At 44.0% G+C, this 24,826-nt stretch overlaps 1 protein-coding gene and 1 pseudogene across 1 annotated transcript in view; both read left to right on the top strand.

The window, feature by feature from the left end:
* The first annotated feature begins 5,792 nt into the window (after positions 1–5,792).
* Positions 5,793–24,826, top strand: part of IL17REL (interleukin 17 receptor E like) — a 33,237-nt gene continuing 14,203 nt past the window's right edge. The window contains exons 1-5 of the mRNA XM_066633646.1: positions 5,793–5,888; positions 9,764–9,878; positions 15,825–15,964; positions 17,005–17,059; positions 18,658–18,821. Coding sequence (XP_066489743.1) covers positions 5,793–5,888; positions 9,764–9,878; positions 15,825–15,964; positions 17,005–17,059; positions 18,658–18,821 — 570 coding nt within the window. The remainder of the gene's footprint in view (positions 5,889–9,763; positions 9,879–15,824; positions 15,965–17,004; positions 17,060–18,657; positions 18,822–24,826) is intronic.
* Positions 17,924–18,040, top strand: LOC136658084 (5S ribosomal RNA; annotated as a pseudogene).

The raw sequence follows: 24,826 nt of genomic DNA, 5'->3' as shown, positions 1-24,826 counted from the left end.
TTGGGAGCCACTGCCCTAGGACAAAAAATACACTCCATGTGCAAAGTTGAGTTCTGCACATAGATCTGTTTTGATTGTGCAAATGACCACTGCATGAGGGAGAACAGCAACCAAGTCACACACCTGGAAGGTATCCTTCTAGGGTTCCCCCCCTTGGGACAGTCTTTGTAGAAGTTTGTGCAACAGGCATTAAGGGAGTGGCAGTCTATATACAGTGTAATGTATACTATATTCAAGCTGTGATGAACGTACACACTCTTAAATGTGAGGAAGTTTCCTTTCAATCACTCAGCGGGAATTATTTTCTGAAAAACATGTGACTGAACTAAGGAAAGAAACAAAACACTTGCAACACTATCAGTAATTTCTATTAAAAACACTTGCTTGTAGCAGGTGTTTCAAGCTCCTGCCATGCTCATTCGCCGTTTAAATGTTTCAGTGTTTTTATTTTCTTGGGACAGCTAATTTCTGCGAGTTGATTGAAGACTTTCTCACATTTTCAGACAAGCCTTGAGCTTCTTCCTTGGTATCTTGTTGTGTGGTTGTTGTGGTTCTTGAAAGAGAGAACCTCTATGATTGTAAAAATCCCCTTGAGGGATTTAGGAACGCCTGCATATATAAACCGCCTTGAATAAAGTCAGAGGAGTAGTCCGATGACCAGAAAGGCAGTAAATAAATACCTAGTCGTCGTCATCATCATCATCCACTGTTTCTCCCATAAAAAAACCCATGCTGGCATGTACTGGTACTCGGTGCCATCAGATTCATAATTTTTCCTAAACATGTAACACAACTTAAGCATGACTCCAAACAGGAATTTGTATTAAAGTCACAATATTCAAATTCTTCAATGTGGTTTATAAATCCACATTGGTTTGCCTCCAGTATTTGGGGGGGGGGGGAATCCATTCCACAGACTCCCTGTGGATGCAGAAACTGCAGATATGGGGATGCTCTAAAAAATAGAAGCTCTTCTCCCCCACTTGGCCATATGGATCCCATATCCATGGTTTCAATTATCTGTGGATATGGGGACCTCTCTCCCACTTGTGGCCATTACCTCTTTCTGTCCTTGCTATGGAAGAACAGGCATTTCTTGAAGAAGCACCGTGCAGGCTGCTTGCCTGCAGGCTACGGTTAATAGGAAGCAAGTCATCCTGCTTCCTGTTAACATTGTTTATCTCCCTGTAGCATGCAGGCAATGGCCTCCACATTGCGTCTTCAGTGTAGGCGGAGAGAAAATAAGAAATGCCCATGTTGCCATCACAAAGATGGAAAAAGCTAATGGCCACACGTGGAGGTGCATCCTCTTTATGCTTTGACCACTGTCATAGATGCAGTCCGTTATTAAGTGGAAGGTTATGTGACGCATACTTGAATTTGACCTGTCATTGGTCAAAACATGACAAAGTGATGCACGCCTGTAAATGTTTTTGCAGGATTCGATTGCTAGAGTGAATTTCCTACTGAAAATGTGTGACCGTTGTCAATATATAATGTATAATTCCCTATATGGAATAAAATGCTGTGGAACCAGATATATAACACTTTAATTTTTTTTTCCCCAGGGATTTCTTTGCAAAACCCAAACTTCCAGTAAGTATAACCTTTTATTTAATCGTTCTTTACAGAGCAAAACACCTAAATAACTAAGGTCCCAATCCTACCTGGGCTTTATGCTGGTGGATCACATAAGGCCCTTTGTGCAGCAAATGCTTGGCTGTCCTGTAGGTTGCTGAGTAGTAGTTATCTAGTAGGATGCAGTTCCTTAAACAGAATCATTGTGTAAAGACTTGTGCCAGAGTATCTTATGGTCTAGGAAGAGTGGAACAGAAATGATTGCCATATACACATTAGCATTGTCTTCAATCAGAAACCTTTGAAAGCCTATGGTGTTCCCTTATGTAAAAATGCCCATTTCATCCCAGTTTTGCAGTAGTTTTGCCTTGTGGGAATTGGAATACTGGATCTAGTAATGACCCAGTAAGTAACCAGAGGGCTTGACATTTCCTTAGGAAACTAGTCCCCTCCTATCAAACTAGTCCCCTCCTCCACAAGGTAGCCAGAGCAACTGACTTCCTGTTGGACTGATAGCGCTGATTTTGCACTGACACGTTGGACAGGAAATAATACAATATAAGCATTTTAGCTTTAAATATGGGGCCTGCTTGAATGAACTTCTAGAACCCAAGCTGGCCTTGTGTGCTAACAGCATGCTCACTCATGGCCCATGCACATCCTGGTCTCTCTCTTTGTCCATTCATCTCCCTTATCATGGAGAGAGAGATTTGATAAAAGTGCTACCCTAAGTGTGCTGCTAAACCTACCTTTTAGCAATTCAGATGAACTGCATCCCACACCCCAAATTAGGAAGACTAAACAACACAGTGGAAGAAGCCAAGAGAGGACCCAGAATCTGTGGTGGCTGTGAGCACGTGTCATTTAAATTTAGAGGCCACTTTGAAATTTTAAAACAAAGGTTCTGCAATTAGTGGTAGTAGTGAAGAGATACTACCTTCTTTTGCAAATCAAGCAATCTGCCCTTGACTGATTATAGTTAAGTACCATGGGCCCTCCTTATCTGTGGGTTTGTCATCCACAGATTTGCTTATCTATGGATAGATACCCAGTGGTGTACAAAGGTCATTTGTGCCCATAAATTTTTGGCACCATCCCCGGTGGCATAATTATTTTCAGTAATAGTCATGTTATGGAATGAAGAATGATAATGACCAGAGAAGAAGCGCAGACAGTGAACACTTCCTTTTATTGAACTCTTTATATAATAGGTTTCACATATGTAGTGAACGTTCGAGATCATAACCCAAAACAAAACGGGGAAGGAAAGCCCACCAAGATAATATGCTGTGGGCTTATTGTCTATCATGGATACAAAAGCAGTTTTGTTGTAATATAGAACAGGGGTGTCCAAAGTTTTTGGCAGGAGGGCCACATCATCTCTCTGACACCATGTTGGGGGCCGAATTAATTTACATTTCAAATTTGAATAAATTTACATAAATGAATATATAAAAGATGAACTTATATGAATGAATGAAGGTCTTGCATTCGCTCAAGGCCTATAAAAGGCCTTGCACAAAGCAAGGCTGGTTTTTCCTTTGCTGCTGCTGCTGCATCACAGATATGAAACAACAAGCAGTGGAGGGAGCCCTCATCCCACAGCTCACTCAAGAGGCCAAACAGTTGCCCTCACGCTGAGAGCAGTTGCGTCGGGCCAGTGTGGGCTCCAACAACTCTCCAGAGGGCCAGAGGCTCATTGGAGACTAGGGGCTCCCTGAGGGCCGCGTAGAGAGGCCTTGAGGGCTGCAAGTGGCCCCAAGGCCGGGGTTTGGGCACCCCTGATATAGAAGAAAGGCAAAACTTAGTACACTTATGAAGAATACATTTGGTTTTCTGAAGTGCTTACACCAAGCTATTTATTCCCAGTACAATCTACTTTTTGTTACATAAGGCAGTTGTATTTTTCTGGCTATAATGTTTGATAGAATAGAGATTTCACTGCAGTTTTTTCATTGCATTCTGCATGAAATTGCACATTGACTGATATATCAACATGATGGTATTATTCAAGAACGCATAGACTTATAAAATTGGGAGGCGGCCTCTGTCAACCCCTTCCTGCAGCTTGGCATGCAGGGCCTATGGACCCCCTGGCCCCCCATTTTTATCCCACTGCTTATACCTAAGCCATTTATGACTTAAAAATGATACTGGCTTTGCTGATACCTTAACTTGAGTGTACTTGTGATCTCACTGAGGTAAACTGGCTCCTGGATTGTGTCAATTTGGTCATCCTGGCTTTTGGCAGGGCTTGTATCCTGTCCTTTATCCTATCACCTGGTAAAATAAAGCTCTGAAGTGTTTCTTATGTGCTTTAAAATACTGGTTATTGAGCTTTATTTTTTTCACATTTATACATACACTTTTCTTTGATATTCACAGCTGGTATTTTTAACAGCTTCTGCCATCATGCTCCTGGCGCTCTTCCTGCTACCATCTTGAAAAGCATGAAGCTCTGGACTGCCATGAAATGCATAGAGGGAGGCAGCTGTTCTCTTTACTTGAGTGTTAAGGGGACGCTACAGCTTGAGGGTAAGTCAAAGATGCGATATGGATTTGGAGTTATAAACAGGCTTGTTCTACACCAGTGGTCTCCAAACCATGGCCTGAGTTCCACCGAAATAATCATTCCTGGTGTGGTACTGGTGAAACCTTACCATTCTGCCCCATAGTCACCTTTCATTGTGCCGGATGGTTGCAGAGCCTCGTATGGGGAGCTGCTTCTACTGCATATCGCCCCAGAAAGATCTGTGCCCCAATTTCCCAGGGAAGCAGCTCCTTGGTGCAAAGCTCTGCAACAATCTGGTGTGAAGAATGGTGGCTGCAGGGTGGAACGGTAAGGCTTTGTCACCTCTGTGTCACACCCAGATTGATTATTCTGGTGCACTGGATCTGGTCCACAGGGCGGAGTTTAGAGGTGCCTATTCTATGCAAAAGCCTTTATTAGTGGTGTCACAGCCCACTAGATGTTTGGACTGGAATTTTTGGGTGCTCACTAGTTTGAACTCTACCCAAGAGTTTAAGTACTAGTGAGATATCTCCGCATAGTGTTTGATGTTCCTAGTACCGCAATGCGATGCAGTTCAGTAGTCCTGTCGATGCCTCCGTTGGGCACATTCTGTTCTTAACTATGGCGCTTTCCAACAGAAAGTAGTTAGCAAGGCAGTTTGAATAGCTAAATACATGGTTAATAATATACATATTGGTTCATGGGTGCCACTTTTCCTGGCATGCAGATGCAAGGATTAGAAAAGCTTTACCAACTGAATTTCTGCCTGGTGGTGCAAAAAACAACAAAAAACGGAGAGACCCTAGTAAGGGCTACATTGTTTTGAGGTTATTGCTTCTATTTGACATCATAGTAATTTGCCCTATTGTAGTAAGCATCTGAGTAAAGCAATATTAATACATTGATGTGTTTAAAGCATCTCAAATTTTCTTTCAGTCTGATTCTCTTCCTAACTGTGAATGTCATGGTACATAGAATTCACTGAGCTTTGCTTTCCAATAAAGATGGCCTTTTACCTTCATTTTTGTGGTTTTTTCCTAATGTTGCTTTTATCCTTATACAGGTGTGCTCTGGTATCCGTGGGGGTTCTGTTCTGGAACCCCCCTTAGTTAAGCGAACCTGTGGATACCAGGGAATACCCCCTCATCCTTTGGAAGCGAGGGGAGCTCTGCTCTCCTTGCATTTAGAGGGTCTTCTGAGCCCTGCAATGGGTGAATGCGCGTGACCTTTGCTGGGCTCAGAAGACTCTCTGGAGGGGACACGTGGTGGCCCTGTAGATCTAATCCACGGATAAGTGAATCAGTGCATATGGGATCCATGGATATGGGGGGCCCCCTGTAGAAGGATGTAGACCCCTTGTGGAGCCAGGGTGGTGTAGTGGTTTGGGAAGTGGACTTAGACCTGGAAGATCCAGGTTCATAACCCCCCCTCAGCCACAAAGCTTTCTGGGTGACCTTGGGCCGGTCACTTTCTCTCAGCCTCACCTACCTCACAGGGTTGTTGTGAGGACCAAAGGAGGGGAGCAGCTGTGTACACCACCCTGAGCTTTTTGGAGAAAGGGCGGTATAAAAATGTGAGAAAGGACCATATTTTCAATCGGATATGGTTGTTATCCTCCCCAATATATAACTTCTTTCTTAATTGTAGCATGGCCCAACACTTGCAGGTTTTTCTAAATTTATTTTCAGAAGATATCAGTGGAATGGAAATTTGTTCACTCTTGATGGACACCCAGAAGTCTCAGTGTGTGAATGTGAAGATTTCCAGGGACACACACGTCAAACTTGCTGGAAGGAAGGTAAAAACTGGATATTGTTGTTGTGGCCATTACCACAAAATGTGCCTGTATGTTTTTCTTTCTGCAACTAATAGCAGCTGTGGGGTGGGGGAAATGATTCAAGGGGGGGGAGAGATCAATGTAGGAGGAATGAGTTTAATCCCCTCTTCCCCAGCCCTGTTGCCCCAATGCAAATCATCCTCTCCCCTAAAGCTGCTTCTTGGAAGCAGGATAACACTGAATGTCTTCAATTAACCAGTTATCTGCACTAATTTACTTGAAAATGTTAATTTTGAGTACCATCAAAGGGTGAATGCAGTGAGAGTTACAGTTTTCCCTGCCCAAAAAAGCCCTCAGGAAAGCTAAAAAAAATTGGGAATTCTAATCTCCAGGAATAATGTCTAACTGGGAATTCTATACTGTCACATGTAGGTTTGCTCTTGGATACACGTGTATTCAGAGACGGTATAGTCAGTGGCTTGAGTATTGGGGGGTTTTGCAATGAAAAACTCGGGCGGTAACATAGCTAGAGGGGGGCAAATGGTTAGTGTAGGTACCACAACACCCCATTTAAGCAATCCCTCCCACTCGCATCACCGGCACATTGCTGGCACTGCCCGGAATGGCTCTCACAGTGAGCCATTACCTTCTGTCTGGTAATAAGTTGGCTGGGGTAAAAAGACTTGGGGGGTGGGGAAGGGCTGTTTACATGGCATATTGCAGTTCCTGCACTACTGTTTTGCCCCCCTCAAAGCTATACTGCTTTTGGATTTGGGTTCAGAACAGTTTTTCACTTTGGTTGCTTTGGACAGTTGCATGTTACAAGGTAAAAGGTTTCCAACCCTATTTTTGTCTCCTAATGGTAACATAGACTAGGACAGGGCATTTGTGGGGAACGTAACCCCTCTACCTCTCACAGATTCCCACGCATAATCACTCCGAATCTTTTTTTTATAAGAACAGCCCTGCTGGATCAATCCATAGGCCGCTTCCTGTATCTCACAGCGCCCCACCAAATGCCCCAGGGAGCACACAAGACAACAAGAGACCTGCATTCTGGTGCCCTCCCTTGCATCTGGCATTCTGACATAGCCCATTTCTAAAATCAGGAAGTTGCGCACACATGTCATGGCTTGTAACCCGTGATGGATTTTTCCTCTTCCAGAAGTTTATCCAATCCCCTTTTAAAGGCATCTAGGCAAGATGCCATCACCGCATCCTGTGGCAAGCTGTTCCACAACCAACCACACACTGAGTAAAGAAATATTTTCTTTTGTCTGTCCTAACTCTCCCAACACTCAATTTGCACTGACCCCTGCTAACTAGTTAAGAGGCACTTTTTCAAGAGGGTGCTCCTCTTATTTAGTAGGGGGAGAGTAACTGGCCCACCTCACCCCAGCAGTGTCTTTTCTAGTGGCTGTCTGCTGGTGTTGCATCTTTTTAGATTGTGAGCCCTTTTGGGACAGGGAGCCATTAGTTATTTGATTTTTTTTCTGTAAACTGCTTTGTGAATTTTTAGTTGAAAAGTGGTATATAAATAATAATAGTGGATGTCCTCTGGTTCTGGTGTTGTATGAGAGGGAAAAGAGCATCTGTCTGTCCTTCCATCCCCTCCCCTTTCCTGTCCTTTCCTAGTCCCGTCCCACCCATAGCTGGCCTTCTGTCTGGTAATAAGTTGGCTGGGGTAAAAAGACTTGGGGGGTGGGGAAGGATTGCAGGCAAGAAAAATCAAAGCACCTCTCCATCTGCCTGCTGAATCTTCCCTGCAGATGTACCCCATCCATTTTCCTGTTAATCAGCAAACATGTGGTTTGGGAAAGAAGGTGGAGAAGATATTCTGGCAAAATGGATGAAATTCTGGGTTAGTGTGGTGTTTGGAGACCTTGGGCAATTCCTGTGTTGTGACTATTAGGCCAAATAGTACTTATATTGGCTAAGAGCCCCAAGTGAGGCTGAAAAGATTTAAAAATGATCCCCCAGCACTAACAAACTTCAAATCAAGCCCTTGGATTTTAATTGTTACCATACTGATAGAATGTGACGGCTCTTTCAGAGACACTGTTGCTTATAGAGATGTTATGAAAGCGCCATAATGGTTGTGTGCATGTGATCTGAGGTTATTTCATGCTGCTGTTCCCAGATGTCTTCATTTACAAAGACTGGGGGGGGGGAAACAGCCCACGAGAAACCACTTAATACCTTGCACAACCACAATTCCCTAGAATGTGATACACTTCCCTTATTTTAGAAGTGGCAGTTCCAAAACATCGTATTCCTTGAAATGCTTATTTGGCAACATACTTGAGTAGTATTTATACTTATATTTACAAGAAGCAGTTGAATGAAATCTCTTTTGAGAATCCTAATGTGATATAGTGGCATAACTAGGGCACTTGGCATCCTGGGCCAAAACTTGAACACCCCCTCACCCATACCTCCATCAGGGGCAGATCCAGTGTCTGTGTTTGAGAGGTGGCCATGAGTACTACCAGCTCCAGAACCCATGTCAACCAGGTAGGTAGACCTCGGCTCTGGGTTGAACTTGATGTCCTCTGTGGCTGAGGTTTGCTGGGCTGGTAGACCTGGGGTTCTATCTAGACTTGCAGCCCAGATCTACCAACTGGGTAGACTTGGCTCCAGACTGAACTGGCCTCTTTGGCCAAGGTTTGCTGAGTGGATAAACCTGGGCTCCTGTTCGGACTTTTAGTCCAGATCTATCTGCCTGGCAGAGCTGGGCTCCCATTCCACCTCTTCCAGGCATAGCATCAGTTTATGGGGGACCATGTACCCATGGCTCCTCCATGGATTTGTCCCTGACCCCCATATGCTCTACTGGGGCTAAGAAAGGCATTTCTGGTTGTTGCCTTTTAGAGGCCTTCTGAAGATCAAGAATGCCACATGTGGTCTCCCCAGGCCTCAGAAGATCTCCTGGATGTGACTGGAAGGCACTTTCAATCACACCTGGGAGGTTTCTCGACAATTCCTCTCTAAGCATGGTACCCGGGGAAGTGTACCCCCTTTGCCACCCGCATTATGCCGGTGATAGCAACCCCAATCCAACTGGCGAATCCACTTGTGGAGGCAGTGTTCTGGGTAAATAACCAATGCCTATGCAGTTGTACAGATGGATGCTCATTGGCCACCCCATAGAACAGACTAGATGCATCTCTTGATCTTTATGGGAGGTGGGCTTGCACAGTCAGAGCCAATAGTTGCAACACACAGCTGGTTCCTATAAACACAGTTGAATTGTCCCCAGTGCTTGCTCATTTTTTGGAAATTCTAAACTTGCATGAGGAGACATCTGTTGTCCTCGATTCACTCCGTCAACATAAAAAAGACTAGCCATTCACTTCTGCGCATGGTGCTTATTTATTGTGTAACCCAAAACCTATTTAAAAACTCATTTAATCCAAAGCTTCATGCACACTGCCTTGTATTCTACTTCCTCATCATGTGGGAAGTCCCACTGACTTCACTGGAGGGAGTTTGAGCTGCCTTCTCACGAGAAGGCTTGTGGATGAAGGACTGTTGGGTCTAGGGGCACCCCTGCCCTCCCAAAAGGAGTGCTGGATTGGAGCAATTGGTGATAATCCCACTGATCTATTTAAAGTTGACACCCCACCCACGCATTCCTTGAAATGGGGCAGTGCTAGGAATTTGAAAACAGTAGCGTGATGGTCTTGGAAAAATCTGCTGGTGCGCCCTTTCTTTTGTACATGTCTCATGTTGATAAAACACACTAAGCGCAAGACAGGTAGTCCTTACAAGTCTGGACAAAGCAAACAAATCTGAATTGGTGTCTAATCGTGTTCTCTTCTTCTGATTCTCCCACTCCTGGATGATCAGGAATTCACTGAATAACCTCTTCTGTTTTCCATCTATATTGCAAACAGGTTAAAGTGCAGTTTAACTGCTTTGAAGTCAACGCCGGGCAACATGTCCATGTGACCATGAGGACCATTCCAAATTACTGTGGAGTCAATCTGAGTCAAGCATATTATGTCGAAGGTAGGAATCTATATTTAGAAAAGTGCCGATCTTGGGCTTGATGTTTATGTTCCAATGAAGAGTCACACTGACCAGGAAATTGGCAGTCTTCCCCGGTGAGGACCGCAGTGCAAAAAACACTTACTAGAAAGTATGCCCTGGTCCAGCTTGTTCAGTGTGGTTGATGCTCTCTGCCAGTTTCTCTCCCAAGGGCTTCAGATTGGGTTTTCACAGCCCTGTCTGGTGATGTTGCAAACTGAACCTGGGATCTCCAGCATGCAAAACACATGTTGTGCCACAGCCCCTTGCCAGAGGGTAGGGGGGCAGGGTGTGTTCATATTGAGCCTGCAGCTTTTGTACTGGCTGCAGCACATATTGCCCTATTTATTCTAGACTAGCAATCTTCAACCTTTTCATCTCGTGGCACACTGACAAGGCACTAAAATTGTCAAGGCACACCCTCAGGCTTTTGACAACTGACAAGGCACACCATGCTGCCAGTGGGGGGCTCACATCCCTATAGGCCCTACTAATAAATGATCTTCCCCCAAATTCTTGTGGCATACCTGTGGACCACTTGCGGCACACTAGTGTGCCACGGCACAGTGGTTGAAAATGGCTGTTCTAGCTGCTTGCCAAAAACTGGAGTCATAAGCTGCAACCATCTACTCAGGCATCCTCCTGTATCTGTGGGGGTTCCATTCTGCCCCCCCCCCCCGATACAGCAACCATGGATATGAGGGAACCCTCTATAAATAGCAGTCCCCATCCCCTCCTGCCCATAACGACTAGCTCTTGAAGCAGGAGTATTTCTTGCTTAACCAAGTAACATACTTGCTTCACTGTAGAACACAACATGCAGGGCCTGCATGCTACAGGGAGGAGACTAACAGAACGTTAACAGGAAGCAGGACAGTTCCTGCTTCCTGTTAATTCTCAGTTAATCCGTCTAGCGTGCAGGCTGGTTGCCTGCATATTGCATTATCCAGTGAAGCAAGGATATTGCTTGGTTAAGCAAGAAACACTTCAAGTGCTACTAAAGGAAAAGCAAATGTACTATAATGGGTACGCCTCCCCGATCCGCGGATAAATGAATCCGCAGATACTGGATCCGTGGATATTGGGAGGATGTCTGTATTACCTAATCATGACCCTAAGGGCCCTATGAGTTCTTCAGTGACTATGTTGGCTGGTTTTCACTATGTGGGCTATGTGTTTTCACTCTTTGTTTAGGTTTTGAGATGGTTTTGCTGTCCTGGTTTGTAGATTGGAGTTACATGAATGGAGTTTCGTTAAACCGTTGTCGTCTGGTTGTATACAAATGAGCTCTGCCAGTTTGCTCTTATTTTAACATGGTGTTCAGTCCTTTGTCTACCCCATGGTCTTCCTTGTATTGGCAGAAGTTCTCAGTGGGCATGTTCAACGTCCTGTAATGTAGCAGCAACAACATCTGAAAGAGTGCCATGTGCCACCTCTGGCTCCAAGCCAATGCCAAGACACTGTTCGAGCTGAATGTGTGCAGAATGTATTGTCTTTTGCCACCAACCTGAGGACTTCTGGTATAGGGTCAATACAGTGGAGTAAGAATCTCTGTCCTCAATTCAAATTCATCCTTTTGACAGGAGGGGGAAAGGAAGGATCTTGGCAGTCTTTGTGCAGGTTGGATCCTATCCCCCTTTCCTGACATGGACCCACCCCCTTCCTCTCATTGGTCTTATGGCAGCAAAATAGCTGGTGTTGGTCCGAGGAGGCCCATAGCAGACCAGAAGACTACCAAGAGGTAGGTAAACTCACCTCTTGTAGGTTTTCTGGTCCAGGGCCCCCCCCCCCCCAGAATGCAGCTATGCTCTGTTGTATAGAATTGGGTTGTTAATTAACCACAGAAATGCTGGCAGCTCTGACCTTCAGAAATGCGACCAGACTGTGCACATGGATAAAATTACACTGACTGTTCCTTTTCACACCTTTGGTGACATCAGCTCCAAGGTCACTTGCTAATGTGTTCTTATGTACCACTGGTTTCCAGTAAAACACCACTGAAGGGTAGAACCAGAAGTGTCATTTAGCAATCTCATTCCAAGTCAGCAGCTGAATCACCCACTGTCTTTTTCTTTTCAGGAAGTATTTTCCATTTCATTGTCCTACTTAGTAATGCATGTCAATAAGAATTTATCTATTTCCAAGAAACACAATTAAAATGAATGGCTGCGTGGTACAGTCACCCAGCCAGAATTACACAGAAGTAATGATCAATACGGAACAGGCAGGAAAGTGGGAAGATTGGTTCCTCTTCTCACAGGTAGTGGGAGTGCCCCTGGGATCAAGAAAACTGGGATATGGTTATCAAGAAATCTGGGGAATTGTTGGGTTGTGTAATGAGGAAGGCACCTTAAACATTTATTGCAGGTGGCAGCTGAATAAAGTGCAATAGGTTTCTTGTAAAAAGTCAGCAGTTATGAGCAGCCAAAATAGCATGGCAAGATTCTGGAAATCATCTAGTTTGCCCACATATGAAAAATGGACGAGTAAGGCTTAAAAGTTATGCTGTCACATCACAAGAACATAAATGTTTAAATCAGATAGTCTTTTGATTTCCATGCTAGTCGGTTTCCCATGCCCTGCTGAAAACACTTTGAAGCCTAGCCAATCTAAATGGACCTCATGAAGTAGTAGATGATGAAGCTGTATTGGAGAGAGGAGACTTAATGGTATTGCACATACTAAATTTTGTTAGGATTTTATTTTTATTATAGAAACCCTGAATGAATAAATAAAGTGGTTATAAAAATGGCAAGTTCTTTATAGGTTCCATTACATTCTGCCTGAAATGTAGAACACTGAAATACTTAGCATAGTCGTTTAATCCTAGATTGATTTGCATTGTATTCTATCAGAAAAATGCCCCTGTCATACAGGCTTTTGGGAAGCACAGTTTTCGATTGTGCTTCTGTTGTGTCTATTGACACAATATTGGACTATTGTGTCCAGTTCTGGTTGCCGCATCTCAAAAAAGACATAGTGGAAATGGAAAAGGTGCAAAAGAGAGCGACTAAGATGATTACGGGGCTGGGGCACCTTCCTTATGAGGAAAGGCTACGGCGTTTGGGCCTCTTCAGCCTAGAAAAGAGATGCCTGAGGGGGTACATGATTGAGACATACAAAATTATGCAGGGGATGGACAGAGTGGATAGGGAGATGCTCTTTACACTCTCACATAATACCAGAACCAGGGGACATCCACTAAAATTGAGTGTTGGGCGGGTTAGGACAGACAAAAGAAAATATTTCTTTACTCAGCGTGTGGTTGGTCTGTGGAACTCCTTGCCACAGGATGTGGTGCTGGCGTCTAGCCTAGACGCCTTTAAAAGGGGATTGGACAAGTTTCTGGAAGAGGAAAAATCCATTACGGGTTACAAGCCATGATGTGTATGCGCAACCTCCTGATTTTAGAAATGGGTTATGTCAGAATGCCAGATGCAAGGGAGGGCACCAGGATGAGGTCTCTTGTTATCTGGTGTGCTCCCTGGGGCATTTGGTGGGGCGCTGTGAGATACAGGAAGCTGAACTAGATGGGCCTATGGCCTGATCCAGTGGGGCTGTTCTTATGTTCTTATGTTCTCTTAAAAAAAAAAAAAAGTCAAAATACATACTGCAAATTTGCTCTTGGCCTACAATGGCAGACAAGGAAATAATCAATAGTTTCAGCTAGGCAGAAGGGGTGGGGGGGAAAAGCCCTCGAAAGCAGATTGATTGAGATATGAGTCGAACCATGTGTGCTTTGTACCAGATCCTGAGTCACAGTCATATGTTTGCCATTAAGTCTGAATGGACCTTTTGTGCCAAGATGCACATCATACCGTAATCCAGAGTTCTGGACTCTGACAGACTTTCCAAGTCTGGCCAGCTCATGACATGGTTTCATCTCCTCTTAAGTGGTACAACTGGCTCAAACTGTTAAGGGCTGAGGAGGAATGTTTCAGGCAAAATTTGTCTAAAGGGTGTTGTGCATTTAATTGTGTAACATGATAATGTGTCTCTATTCATAAATAACATGTGGGATGTGTGTGTGGACTGTGGCAAGGGTGGGATGCCTTAGGATTTGCGGTGGCTTTGATCCTGTGTGGCCGAAGCATGGACTGTTTTAATTGGGGGAATAAGCTGTTCGTTAAAAGCCTGTGAAAGTTTTTTTGTTTTTTGTTTTGTTTTGCCTACTAACAGGGGGAGATAATCGGCATCAAAACTACAGTGGACGCAAAGTACCAAAGTCTAGCCACAATTTTCATATTTCCCTTCCATGCTATTTATGAATCAAACTTGCCCCATCAAGCCATGTTATACTAGTAGCCTCATGTTTAGTCTGTCAACACACTCCGGACAAATTTTGCCTGAAATATTCCACTTCGGTTCTTGCTGTTAGTGATCATTCTGAGTGGAAGAAAGGATGGATGTATCTCCAAGATAGTATGCATTGCTTTGCATGTGATTTTTTTTTTTGCACATGGACCTTTTTCTATGGAGCGCTACCATCTCTAAGAAAAAGCATTCGTGCATGGTCGGTAATGTAAATCTAAACTGCTGAACCACGGCCAATTGTTCCTATAAATGTAAATAAAACTAGAAAATACTCCTGGAAAGCAATGGTGACTTCTATAAAGAGTGTGGAAGAGGTAACAATTCCCAGTGTGTCTATTTAGCAAGCATCTGTTTTCCAAGACACCTCTCGTTTTACAGTTTTGGTTTACATATTTTTGAAATGGCGCACTTTGAAAATTAATACCTAAACCTAGTTTGTGCTAATTTTTAAAATGACACGGTAAAATGTCCCCTCACTCCTGCATGTTTGACTGGTTTTCTATGCTAAAATATATATATTTTGTCCTCCTGCAGATTGCAGAAACAGTGATGTTCAAAAAAATGTTCCAGACTGTTCTGGTAAGCTGAGGTCCAGGAGATCTAACTTTAATGCACTTAATGTCGAACACTACCCTTGTTTCTGAATTCTACCAATCATACGGGTAACAGCAGTTTGCAAATAGTTTGAAATACATGGAAAATATAACACTAGATAAAAAGCTGCAGATAACATAGAGCTTCATGTGCACATGTACTACATCGTTGGGGCATTTTGATGCATCTTCCCCTTACCCTGGGGCAAGCTGGGTCTACCAAAATAGGATCCCTTGGATCTGAGCCAGCCATTTTGCTGGAGAATAAGGGAATGGGAAATAGAGAGGGAATGGGAATAGGATCCTAGCATGTGCTGGTGCTGCTGGAATCCATGCTCCCTCCCTCATTCTACCTCCCTCTCCAGATTCTGTGATCAAAACGTAAATGCATAAATCTGCTTTAATTATTTCAAAATGTTTGTGGTTTGGTTTTGAGATTAAGGGGTTTGGCGGGGAGTGAAGCAACATGTGGTTGGGTGAGAAACAAGGATATTGAGGCAGAGACAAGAACTGAAGCCAGAACAAAGCGTTTCATGAAAAGGGGAAGCCTGTCTGGTCAAGAGTCTTCTAACAAAACTGCTGGGTACTCTGTGAAAAAGCATAGTTTCATGAACCAGATCACAGTTATGCATGACTGAGGGCCCAATCCTATCCAGCTTTCCGTCTCTGGTGTAGCCACAATGCAGTCTTGTGTTAAGGGAACACATGCTCCCATACCTTGAGAAGGCCCCAGTGACTGCCCCTCTACCACAAGATGCAGCGCGCACCCCAGTGGCACAACTGTGCCAGTACTGGAAAATTGGATAGGATTGGGCCTTGAGCCATCATGAATTGGAAAAGGAGATCGTGCTGATTAAAATCCAATGTCATACACAAGGCTAGCATGGGGATCCAAGTCCACCTTGGTCATATATCAATAATTCACACTGAATTCAGGGGTTTCAGGCCTTTGATGTTTAACCAGAACATGCAAGCAAAAATCATTGTTAATACAATTAGATTTTTTTTTTTAACATTTCAGCTGGAAAAATGACTTATGACGTGATCACCGCAAGAAAAACCATATTGGTGAATATTTCTAATACAGATCAAGATACGGATTATTATGTTCGTCTATGTCATCAGTGGTTTGTGTGTGAGGATGTGGCGCCGGTCACTTTGGTAAGTGCTTAGTACATCTTTTGAAATGTTTCTTGGAAGTGGTCCACTCAGCACAGGGGTCTCCAAACCCCGGCCTGCAGGCCACATCCAGCCCTTGATACCATGTTAAGATTATATGATGGGTCCCTAGGGCTGGAATGTTTAGAGACCCTTGACTTAGCAAAACACAATCCAATCCCATCTGCTGTTTCAGACAACAGAACTTGTGTTCTGTTGCCTCAGAGTTGGTGTTACATTGGGCTCTCTACTTCCTGTTTTTGTTCTTCTGTGTCCCATTGAAGGGAACTTGATACAAAGGAGGTCTGATCCTAAGTATCTTTTAATTGACTTGAAATAAATACCTCTATTAAAGGCAATGTTGCCTCTGCCATGTTGCTTTCAAATGACTTTGGAATGAAACTGGATCAGCCATGGGCACTTGGACCCATTCAGATTCAGAAACCTTTATTGGTATCACACTTGGAACCATTAAGCAATGTGAAAACAGTGTTCCAGAGTCACCTTGAGCCAGTTTGATGTGTTGTATAAAAGCTTATGAAGTGTCTGGGGACTCCAGTCCATGTAGATCTCTCTCAAAAGCCATTTACTTGACTGAAATGGTAGACTTACCCCTTGCTGTTTCATAATTTCAGGTTCCAAGGAAGGACTTGATGAAAACCATTTCTTTACAGTATACCAATTTGCTGCCATGTCTATGCATTGAGGTAAATATTTTCAACATGGTTTAAACACATAATCTGGCACAAAACGCTGTCCCTCTTTGAAAGGCGCATCGAAGGGCAAAAGTCCTTCAACAGGAAACAAAAACTAATTGTTGCAAAAAGTTTTCCCATACTATTTTCAATGCTAAGGGGGGGGGGGAAATAAAGGTGACTTTTTGTGACTTGCTTGAGCAGTGTGAGATCACTGCTGGGCCATGGACAGCACATGAAAAAAAGTGACTTGAACTTGAAAAGTGAAAAGTGACTTCAAACATACTTCAAAAAGTATGTTTGAAACGAAGAGCACATTTTAACTAATGGAGACATTTTTAATTGTAGGCATGGCCAGCAGTTTCAGATGCACGGAGAATGCAGTTGTGTCCATTTAAAAACGGCAAGTGAAACATGCTTTCTGCATTTTGATGGGTCGATATGCCATTTCAGAAACCAGAGTCAGAACGGATGCTAAAATAGCATTACTTTGGCCAGAGTTTAGTGAGAGCTCTTGGCTCTTGGCATCAGAAGCTAAGGTGGAAGGAGGAGACTGTATGGGCCAGTAGACTGTATAAACTATAGATTATCTCATTGGTTTCTTCATCTGATTTGAATTTGAATTTCTGGATTAGTTAAACTACAATTGGCGCTCAGTATCTGTTGGGGATTCATTCCAGGACCTCCTGTGGATACCAAATTTTGCGGATAATGAAATCTGCAGGCGGTGGACCAGAGTGGCACCACAGTTACTTGCCTGGGAGCTGCACCAGGCCCTCTGGAGGTTGTGTGCGGCCTCCTGTGCCTTGGAACACTTCCCAGATGTGACTGGAGTGACCGCCAGATTCGTCCGAAAGGTCCTCTGAGGCCCTCCGGACTTGGACTCGGCATTCACGGATATTCAAATCCACTGATGCTAAGCCTACAGATAAGGCGGGTCCACTGTAGTTATGCTGAGCTAGTACAAAGCTTGCTCAGTGAGTGGGTTTGAGGACCCTTGGGCCGTCAGAACCTGACCCTCCTGGGCCATACACACACTCTTCTCCCTGTCCCACAGGTCTGTCTCCTAGGGCATCCCTTGACCAGGTTGGGGAAATAGAAAGGGGTGGGGGGGATGCATCTCTCTTTCAGCTCTGTGGCAGCGCTGGGGAAGAAGCACCCTTTGAGAACTCTTCTCTCTTTCCCCAACCTGATCAAGAAAGCAAGAGCAGCAATCTCTGCCAAGGGCAGGCAGTGGTCATCGTAAATATTGCTCATATCAAGAAATGATAGCAACTGGTACCCTGCACATGCCCAATCTCATCTGATCTTGGAAGCTAAGCAGGGTCAGGCCTGGTTAGTACTTGGATGGGAGACCGCCTGGGAATACTGGGTGCTGTAGGCTTATACCATAGTCTTTCGAGACTGAAGGTTGCCAACCAAGAAATGACTTATACCAAGGCTGCACTGAGCAACCACATCTAAACCCTAAAATAACAGGAAAAGGAACTATGAAGATGTCTTATTTAAAAGCTTTAATTTTCGTTAAAACCAGTTCCACTCCCATTTCTGCAAGTGATTTATTTTTGCAGTCTGTCCACTATCTACAGTTTCCCCAACTGGTAAAATAAATTAAGTTCTCCTTTTTTTTTTTGGTCTGTTTAGCAAACATGCTGGTATGCTAATTATTCAGAAACAATTGTTGCTTTTAGGCTGCTCTTTTGGCTTGTTTGATGTTGGTTAAGAGTTCTTGTAAGCCACTCATTTACATCAATAATGCGCGTAATGGATATGTCCTCATCTCTAATACAGGGTTCTCTTTATGCTTGTAAAAGGAGAACAGGATGTACTGTTCTATGCACAGAATAGATTGGTATATATGAGTAAGCAGGAGGCATGGTAAACATTAGATTCTATGGCTTTCTTTGCTTTGGCAAGCCGTATCCCATATTCTTAACCATGGTTACCCTAAGAGGACTATGTTTCATATTTTCTTTGTTTTCTTCATATGATTGTTTTTAGACACCCAGGCTCTGTGGGATAACATTATTTATAACTCCATCACACAAACTCTGGCCTGGGAAGCTTCCTGTCCAGTTCATGTCACTGTCAGCCTTTGCCAGCGATTGGAAACTATGGGTCCATGTGAAGATCTTCAGAACACTTCGTATACAGCTGTGGAGAAAGTAAGGACTGAAGAAAATGTTTGTGGTTGGAGTCATCAGTGACTCTGCATCAGTGTGCAGGGAAGAGGGACTTGGTGCTCAATTTTTGTCACCACCACTGATGCCTTTATGGAACAATTTTGCGCACTGGAGAAACATTAGTTCAGTTCCGTTTATGCAACTCTGGGCAACACTGTAAAGCACCGATATTCAACCATAGCGCCATAGCACATTGGTGCGCCTTGAATGATCCTCAGGGGGGCCGCAGGAGTTTGGGAGAGTGTCATTTGTTAGTAGGGCCCTTGTGATGTGAGCCCCTGGCCGGCAGTGCTGTGTGTCTTGTCAACTGTCAAAAAACTGATGGTGTGTTTGACCATGTTAGTGCCTTGTCAATGTGCCTTGAGCTGAAAAAGACTGAAAATCTTGTGAGGTAGTTGAGGCTTGGAGATAGCATGATTGATCCAGGTCATGCAACAAACTTCATGGCTGAGCATTCAATCTTCCCTGTCCTAATCAGAGTACTGGATCTTCCCAGTCCTAATCCAGCTGTGTAACCACTATGCCACTCTGGCTCCTGACTTATGCCAGTTTAGGTGCGCTTCACATATTATAACATTTATGTTTAATTCAGTGTTTCCCAAACTGTGGGTCACAAATCGCACACCAGTGGGTTGTGATCCTATGTGCAGTGTGACCTGATGCTCAATGCTTCACTGGCAAGACCTTTCTGGGAACCCCTGGAGGCTGCTTCTGGTTTGTGCTGGGCTCACGACACACTCCATTGGGCCCCAGAATGCCTCCTGGAGGTGACCAGAAATGACTTCCTGTTTATGCCCGTGACTTCCAGTCACTTCTGGGATGTGTTCAGAGGCCCGTGGAGAGGGTTGTGGGCCCAGCTCAACCCAGAAGCAGCCTCTAGGGCAGGGGTGCTCAATAGGTGGATCGCGATCTACCGGTAGATCGCAAGGCAAAATGAGTAGATCGCGGAGCCCTGTCTCTCCAAACTGTTAATATGTCAGTTTCGTCTAGTGACTAGACGAAACTGACATATTTAGCTGACACTAAACTGACACTGAAACTGACACTTTAGCTGCTCTTCAGGCATGCAGCAACAAAACTGACGAAACTGACTAGACTCCAGCAGGGGCTCCATACATTAAAGGGGGGTGTCTGTCAGACGCTTCCTTCCCCCCTGGTAGATCTCCGGGCCTTGCTGGGTTTCAAAGTAGCTCTCGAGCCAAAAAAGTGTGAGCACCCCTGCTCTAGGGGCTTCCAGAAAAGCTTTGTGGGCAAAGCATTGAGCATCAGGTTGTGACCCACCTGTCATGTTATAGTACTCAAACATTTAGGATTTTATTTAACCCTACCTCCTCTGGTCTAATGCACCAATTATTGTCGGATTCAGTCCTGCCATTAGAGATCACTGATCTTCTAACTAAATTTAAGTCAATAGGGCTGGACACTGCAGAGCTAGGCATGATTGGCTGTGATGCTGCTTACAGAATCATCAAAGAAAGAATTCTTGATATTGAACAACAAGAGCTGTTTAGTCCTGCCAGAACCACATGCTCTCTACTCTATCTCCATGTTCCATTCGGTTTTGGGAAACCGGCCTCCTTCTTTTATCACCTGGAGTGCCCGCAGGCTCGGAGAGCATTTACACTTGCAAGATGTAACGCTCTTCCATCAGCCTTGTTAACGGGCAGGTTCAGTGGTATTCCCTACTCGGAGAGGAAATGCAAGTGTATTAGGGATTGTATTGAGACTATAACACATACCTTTTTCTACTGCCCGCTACATGATGCTTCACGCAAGAAATATCTAGGCCCATTGTTAGCTAGGATGCAGGGTTGGAAGGACTCAATCATGCTTCAGTCTCTCCTTTCCACACTTGACTCTGAGACCCTTGATAAGGTCGCTTCCTTTTTATCTGGGGTAATAACCAGGCAGAGCTCTGGGACTCTGGGCAGTGTGTGAGGAAAAGACTGATGTCTATGTTGTGTTGTCTTTGTATATTTTTGTTTTGTTCTTTCTCTGTATTTAATGCCAATAAAGGTCTTACTGAACTGAACTGATAGTAAAACATTTGGGAACCACTGTATCATTTCCATGCAGGAATTCTTTTAATGTGTGAAGAAGGTTCAAGATTTTTCTGAAATTGGTTACAAACCAATGTGGTGTAGTAGTTGCAATGTCTGACTAGATCACAGGTGTATAATGCCTGTATGGGGAAAGAGAGAGAGTCAGAACAGAGAACACAACCTCTGTGTGTTCATTCAACCTTCTAAACAGAATCTGTAAGCAGATAAGCTGTATGTGTCTAGGCTCTCTCCAGGGCAATTTGAATGGGTGCCCAGGGAAATCTGGAAGTGATACCAACAGACGTGATTTTGACTTCCCGCCAATGGGTTAATCGTACATGAGATGTCACCTGCACAGGGCTTCCAATAAATAATGGTTTCAGTTTCAATTAGTACAGTAATGCATGCAGTTTTAAACAATCATTTTTGAAGGTTAGTAAGTGTTTGTGCCACTCGGTCTTTTTTAGAGGCTGTCACTATCTGACTGATTACTCTGTTTGCAAACAGGTAAAATATTCTCGTGTCGATGCACATCCAGGACTTTGCATGAAGGTATGTTATCTCCTTCCAAATCCATTTTTTCCTACTGCTTACAATTATACACAATTATCACAACCTAGATGTTGAATTATGGGATTTTGCAACATTCAGGCAGCCCCTCCCCCCAAAAAGCACCTTTCTCCTTCGTTTCACCTTTTCTTCCCTACAAATTTGCTAAATTACCATGCATAGAAGAGAAGAAAATGGCAAGCATATAGTTGGGCCTCTTGCATAGGCAAACCATGGGATTTCTTTGTCATTTACTCTGTGCTCTTAGCTGTGTTAAACAGGTGGTAAAGTAACAGTGCTGTCTTCAGTGATGCATCGATAGTTTGAGAAGCAGTTCAGAAAGCAATGATCTTACAATGCGTCTATTACTTGAATTATTTAGCTTGTTGGGAAGATCTGTCCAGCCCTAATTTGTTTTAGTTCTGTGGATCAGGTCCTGTTTGTTTCTGGTTTGGGAATGAGTTTTTGATTAGGAAACTTGTCTGAGTAAGGACAGTAGCTTAACTGGAGGGGGGACCAAATGATAAATGCTGTGAAAGCAGCCCCTCCCACTTACTGCAGAGCCGTTCTAGGCAGTGATGGCAACATGTAGGAGACGGCACTTGGTTGTGTGTTGCCTTCACTGCTTGGAGTGGCTTAGACGGCAAATGGAAGACAGGGTCATATTATTCATAAGGCTGATTAGGCTGAAGCCTAGGAACCTGCAGGGACTAGGGGGTCCATCACTTTTTTTTTCCTGTGGCACTGTTTTTTATTAAAGCAAAAAATTGAGTAGAACTCAACAGAGGGCCCTCAAAATGGATACAGAGCTGTGTACTGTGGTCTAGTACTTACTGTACCGGGGTCAGGCTGTCGGCTGTAGCGGGGTGAAAGATTGAAGTGCCAGAGGACGTTTGAAATACCTGAAATCCTATGGGCCCAGCCATGAGTTCATATGACCCTGATGGGAAGGGCCACTTACACAGTGCGCTGCAGTGCTTGCAGCATTTACTGTTTTGCCCCCCCAGCTATGCTACTGGAGTAAGGGTTAGTTACCTTATCATATCACGAAGGGAACATTTAATTGGCTTGATTAATCATATATGCGCCACTGTCGTTCTGGTTCAATGGCACCAATATGCAATATCGTATACGACAGGGAGCTAAGCTAGCAGAGATAAGCCTCTACTAAATTTTTGCCTTGCTGTTCTGAAAAGTCAGATTGTTTCAAAAAAATCCAATGTAATGATATTGTCTTTTCTTAACTATTGCAGTTTAAAACTAAGCTTGGTTCTTCGGTTAGGTGCCCCTTTGCGTATGGCAATTCGCAAGGTAAAATGCTCCTTAACTCTCTCTCTCTCTTTTTTTTTCATTCATAATTGCTTAATTGGTTTAGCACGCATATTGCACAGCATACCACCTGTTGTGGGGGTTTGTGTTTTTAAAAGTACAGGCTTGAGGACCATGATTCATGTGAAATTGCATCCTTTGAACCGCAGTATTTTTGTTTCACAATGTAACGCAAAACCTCTTCTCTAAGAGCAGTTCCCAGTAGCAGGTTTACCGAGCTACAGGTCAGTCTGTCAACACGAAGATAGTTACTTGTGTAGGTGGGTTCCTCCTGTTGTGTTCCCATGAAGAAAAGCTTCTTCTGTGAACAGAAGATACTGTTCTTCATATAACACAAAGTTAGGATACACCCCACAGCGGCTATTTAAGATTAAAACAAAAAACATAGGATTTCTAGAATCAGTGGCGTAGCTAGAGGGGGTACAAAGCACTAAGTTTTGCTGGAACCTCAACCACAGCATGTAAGCAGCCCCTTTCCTTAGGAGCCATCCTGGGTGGTGGGAGCAAAACGGAGGCATTTGCTTCGAGGGGGAGGGGCTGCTTGCATGCTGTGATGAGGCACCCTGTCAAACTTAGTGCTTTGCACCCCTTCTAGCTACACCGCTGCTTTGGTTCAGTCCAGCGAAGGGAAAAGGATGGGTGAACCCTCCTTCATGAGCCAAGTGCGGCCATCAAATGGGCTACTGGTAGTTGAAGTAAATTAGGAATATGGAAAGCTGCCTTATCTGAATCAGACCACTGGTCCATCTAGCTTGGTACAGGCATCTCCTGGATCCGGTAATCCACTGATCACCACACCCCCTGCCCCCACCCCATTAGCTTTGTTTAGGTGGATTACATTTGCACAAAGTGGTAAGGTGTCTTGCTTGTACAAACACTATAAGCTTCTAGTCTGATGAGCAGGCAAGCAGCGGCCTGCAGCCTAGAAGGGAGACTAAGTGCAAACACTCACTACTTTTTTCCTGTTAGAGCAGAGGAAGCAGGAAACAGGAAGTGAATGTTTGCACTTAGTCCCTTTAGGCTGCTGGCTGTTTAGCTGCTTTTTGGGCTATAAGCTTCTTGCTTATAGTGTTTGTACAAGCAAGACATATGCACGTTGGGTAAAGATGCTCCCAAGCTGCATGTGTTCTAGAGGTGCAATAGACTGAATAGACACTCTTGACATTCCATTTAGTAATGAGTGAGGAGTCCATTTCATGTTAAAATGAAGAGTCTGAAGGTATTCAATGGCTCACTGCTCACAGAGATTAGGCTCCATTAGCAGCAGGCATTGATTCAGAGATTGCATGCCAGTCCCACAGGTCGGGTGGGCTACTTGCGGGTGCAATCGGCCTTCAAGGTGGTGCACAGAATTGTTGGCTGAAAAGCCATGCAAATGGCGTAAGGCAATCTAAGATCAAAGAAGGATGTTCAAATCCCAGCTCAGACATTAAATTGTTGGCAAGTAGGTAGCTTCAGTCATTTGTTTGTAAGAAAGAGGACCACAGTGATAGATGTCAAAGGATTGTTTTTGACAATCAGTGAAGTAGGGATGCTTGTGATCAGATCTGAGCCTTTGGTGACAAAGCTGCTGCAAATCAAATCAGTATGGAATGATAATGACAAATGCATTGCAAATTCATGAGGATCACGTAAGACCCAGACAGATTTTTTTTCATTCTGTTTCAGCTTGGAACATGAGACTGGACGTGACAGAGGAACAGTTACAGATTTCCTTTACGTCGCCCACCGAGGCTCAGTTCTCGGTTTGTGTCCGTAACGACACTGAGTCTTCATGTGACTCTACAGGAATACAACAGTCATTCTCCGCGGTTTGTGCAACCTTGTTTCTTGGAAGTTCCTACGTGAATCCAGCATGCCCTGCCAGATCCTTTTTAAGGCAATCATGTTAAAAAGTGTGGCATGCCAGCCAGGGACCCATTGATGTTAGTGGGAAACATCTGCGTATGCCATAAATCTAAACATACGCATTCGTAATGGCTCCAAATATTTTAAATAACAAGGAACTAAGTACTCCTGGATTGTAGCCAAACTTTACTGTGAAATGGGAAGTTAGTGGCTTTTTTA

This window comes from Tiliqua scincoides, chromosome 7 (genome assembly GCF_035046505.1).
Source record: "Tiliqua scincoides isolate rTilSci1 chromosome 7, rTilSci1.hap2, whole genome shotgun sequence".
Classification (NCBI taxonomy): Eukaryota; Metazoa; Chordata; class Lepidosauria; order Squamata; family Scincidae; genus Tiliqua; species Tiliqua scincoides.
Note: the sequence above shows the minus strand (reverse complement) of the source record. Positions and strands in the feature narration are given on the sequence as shown.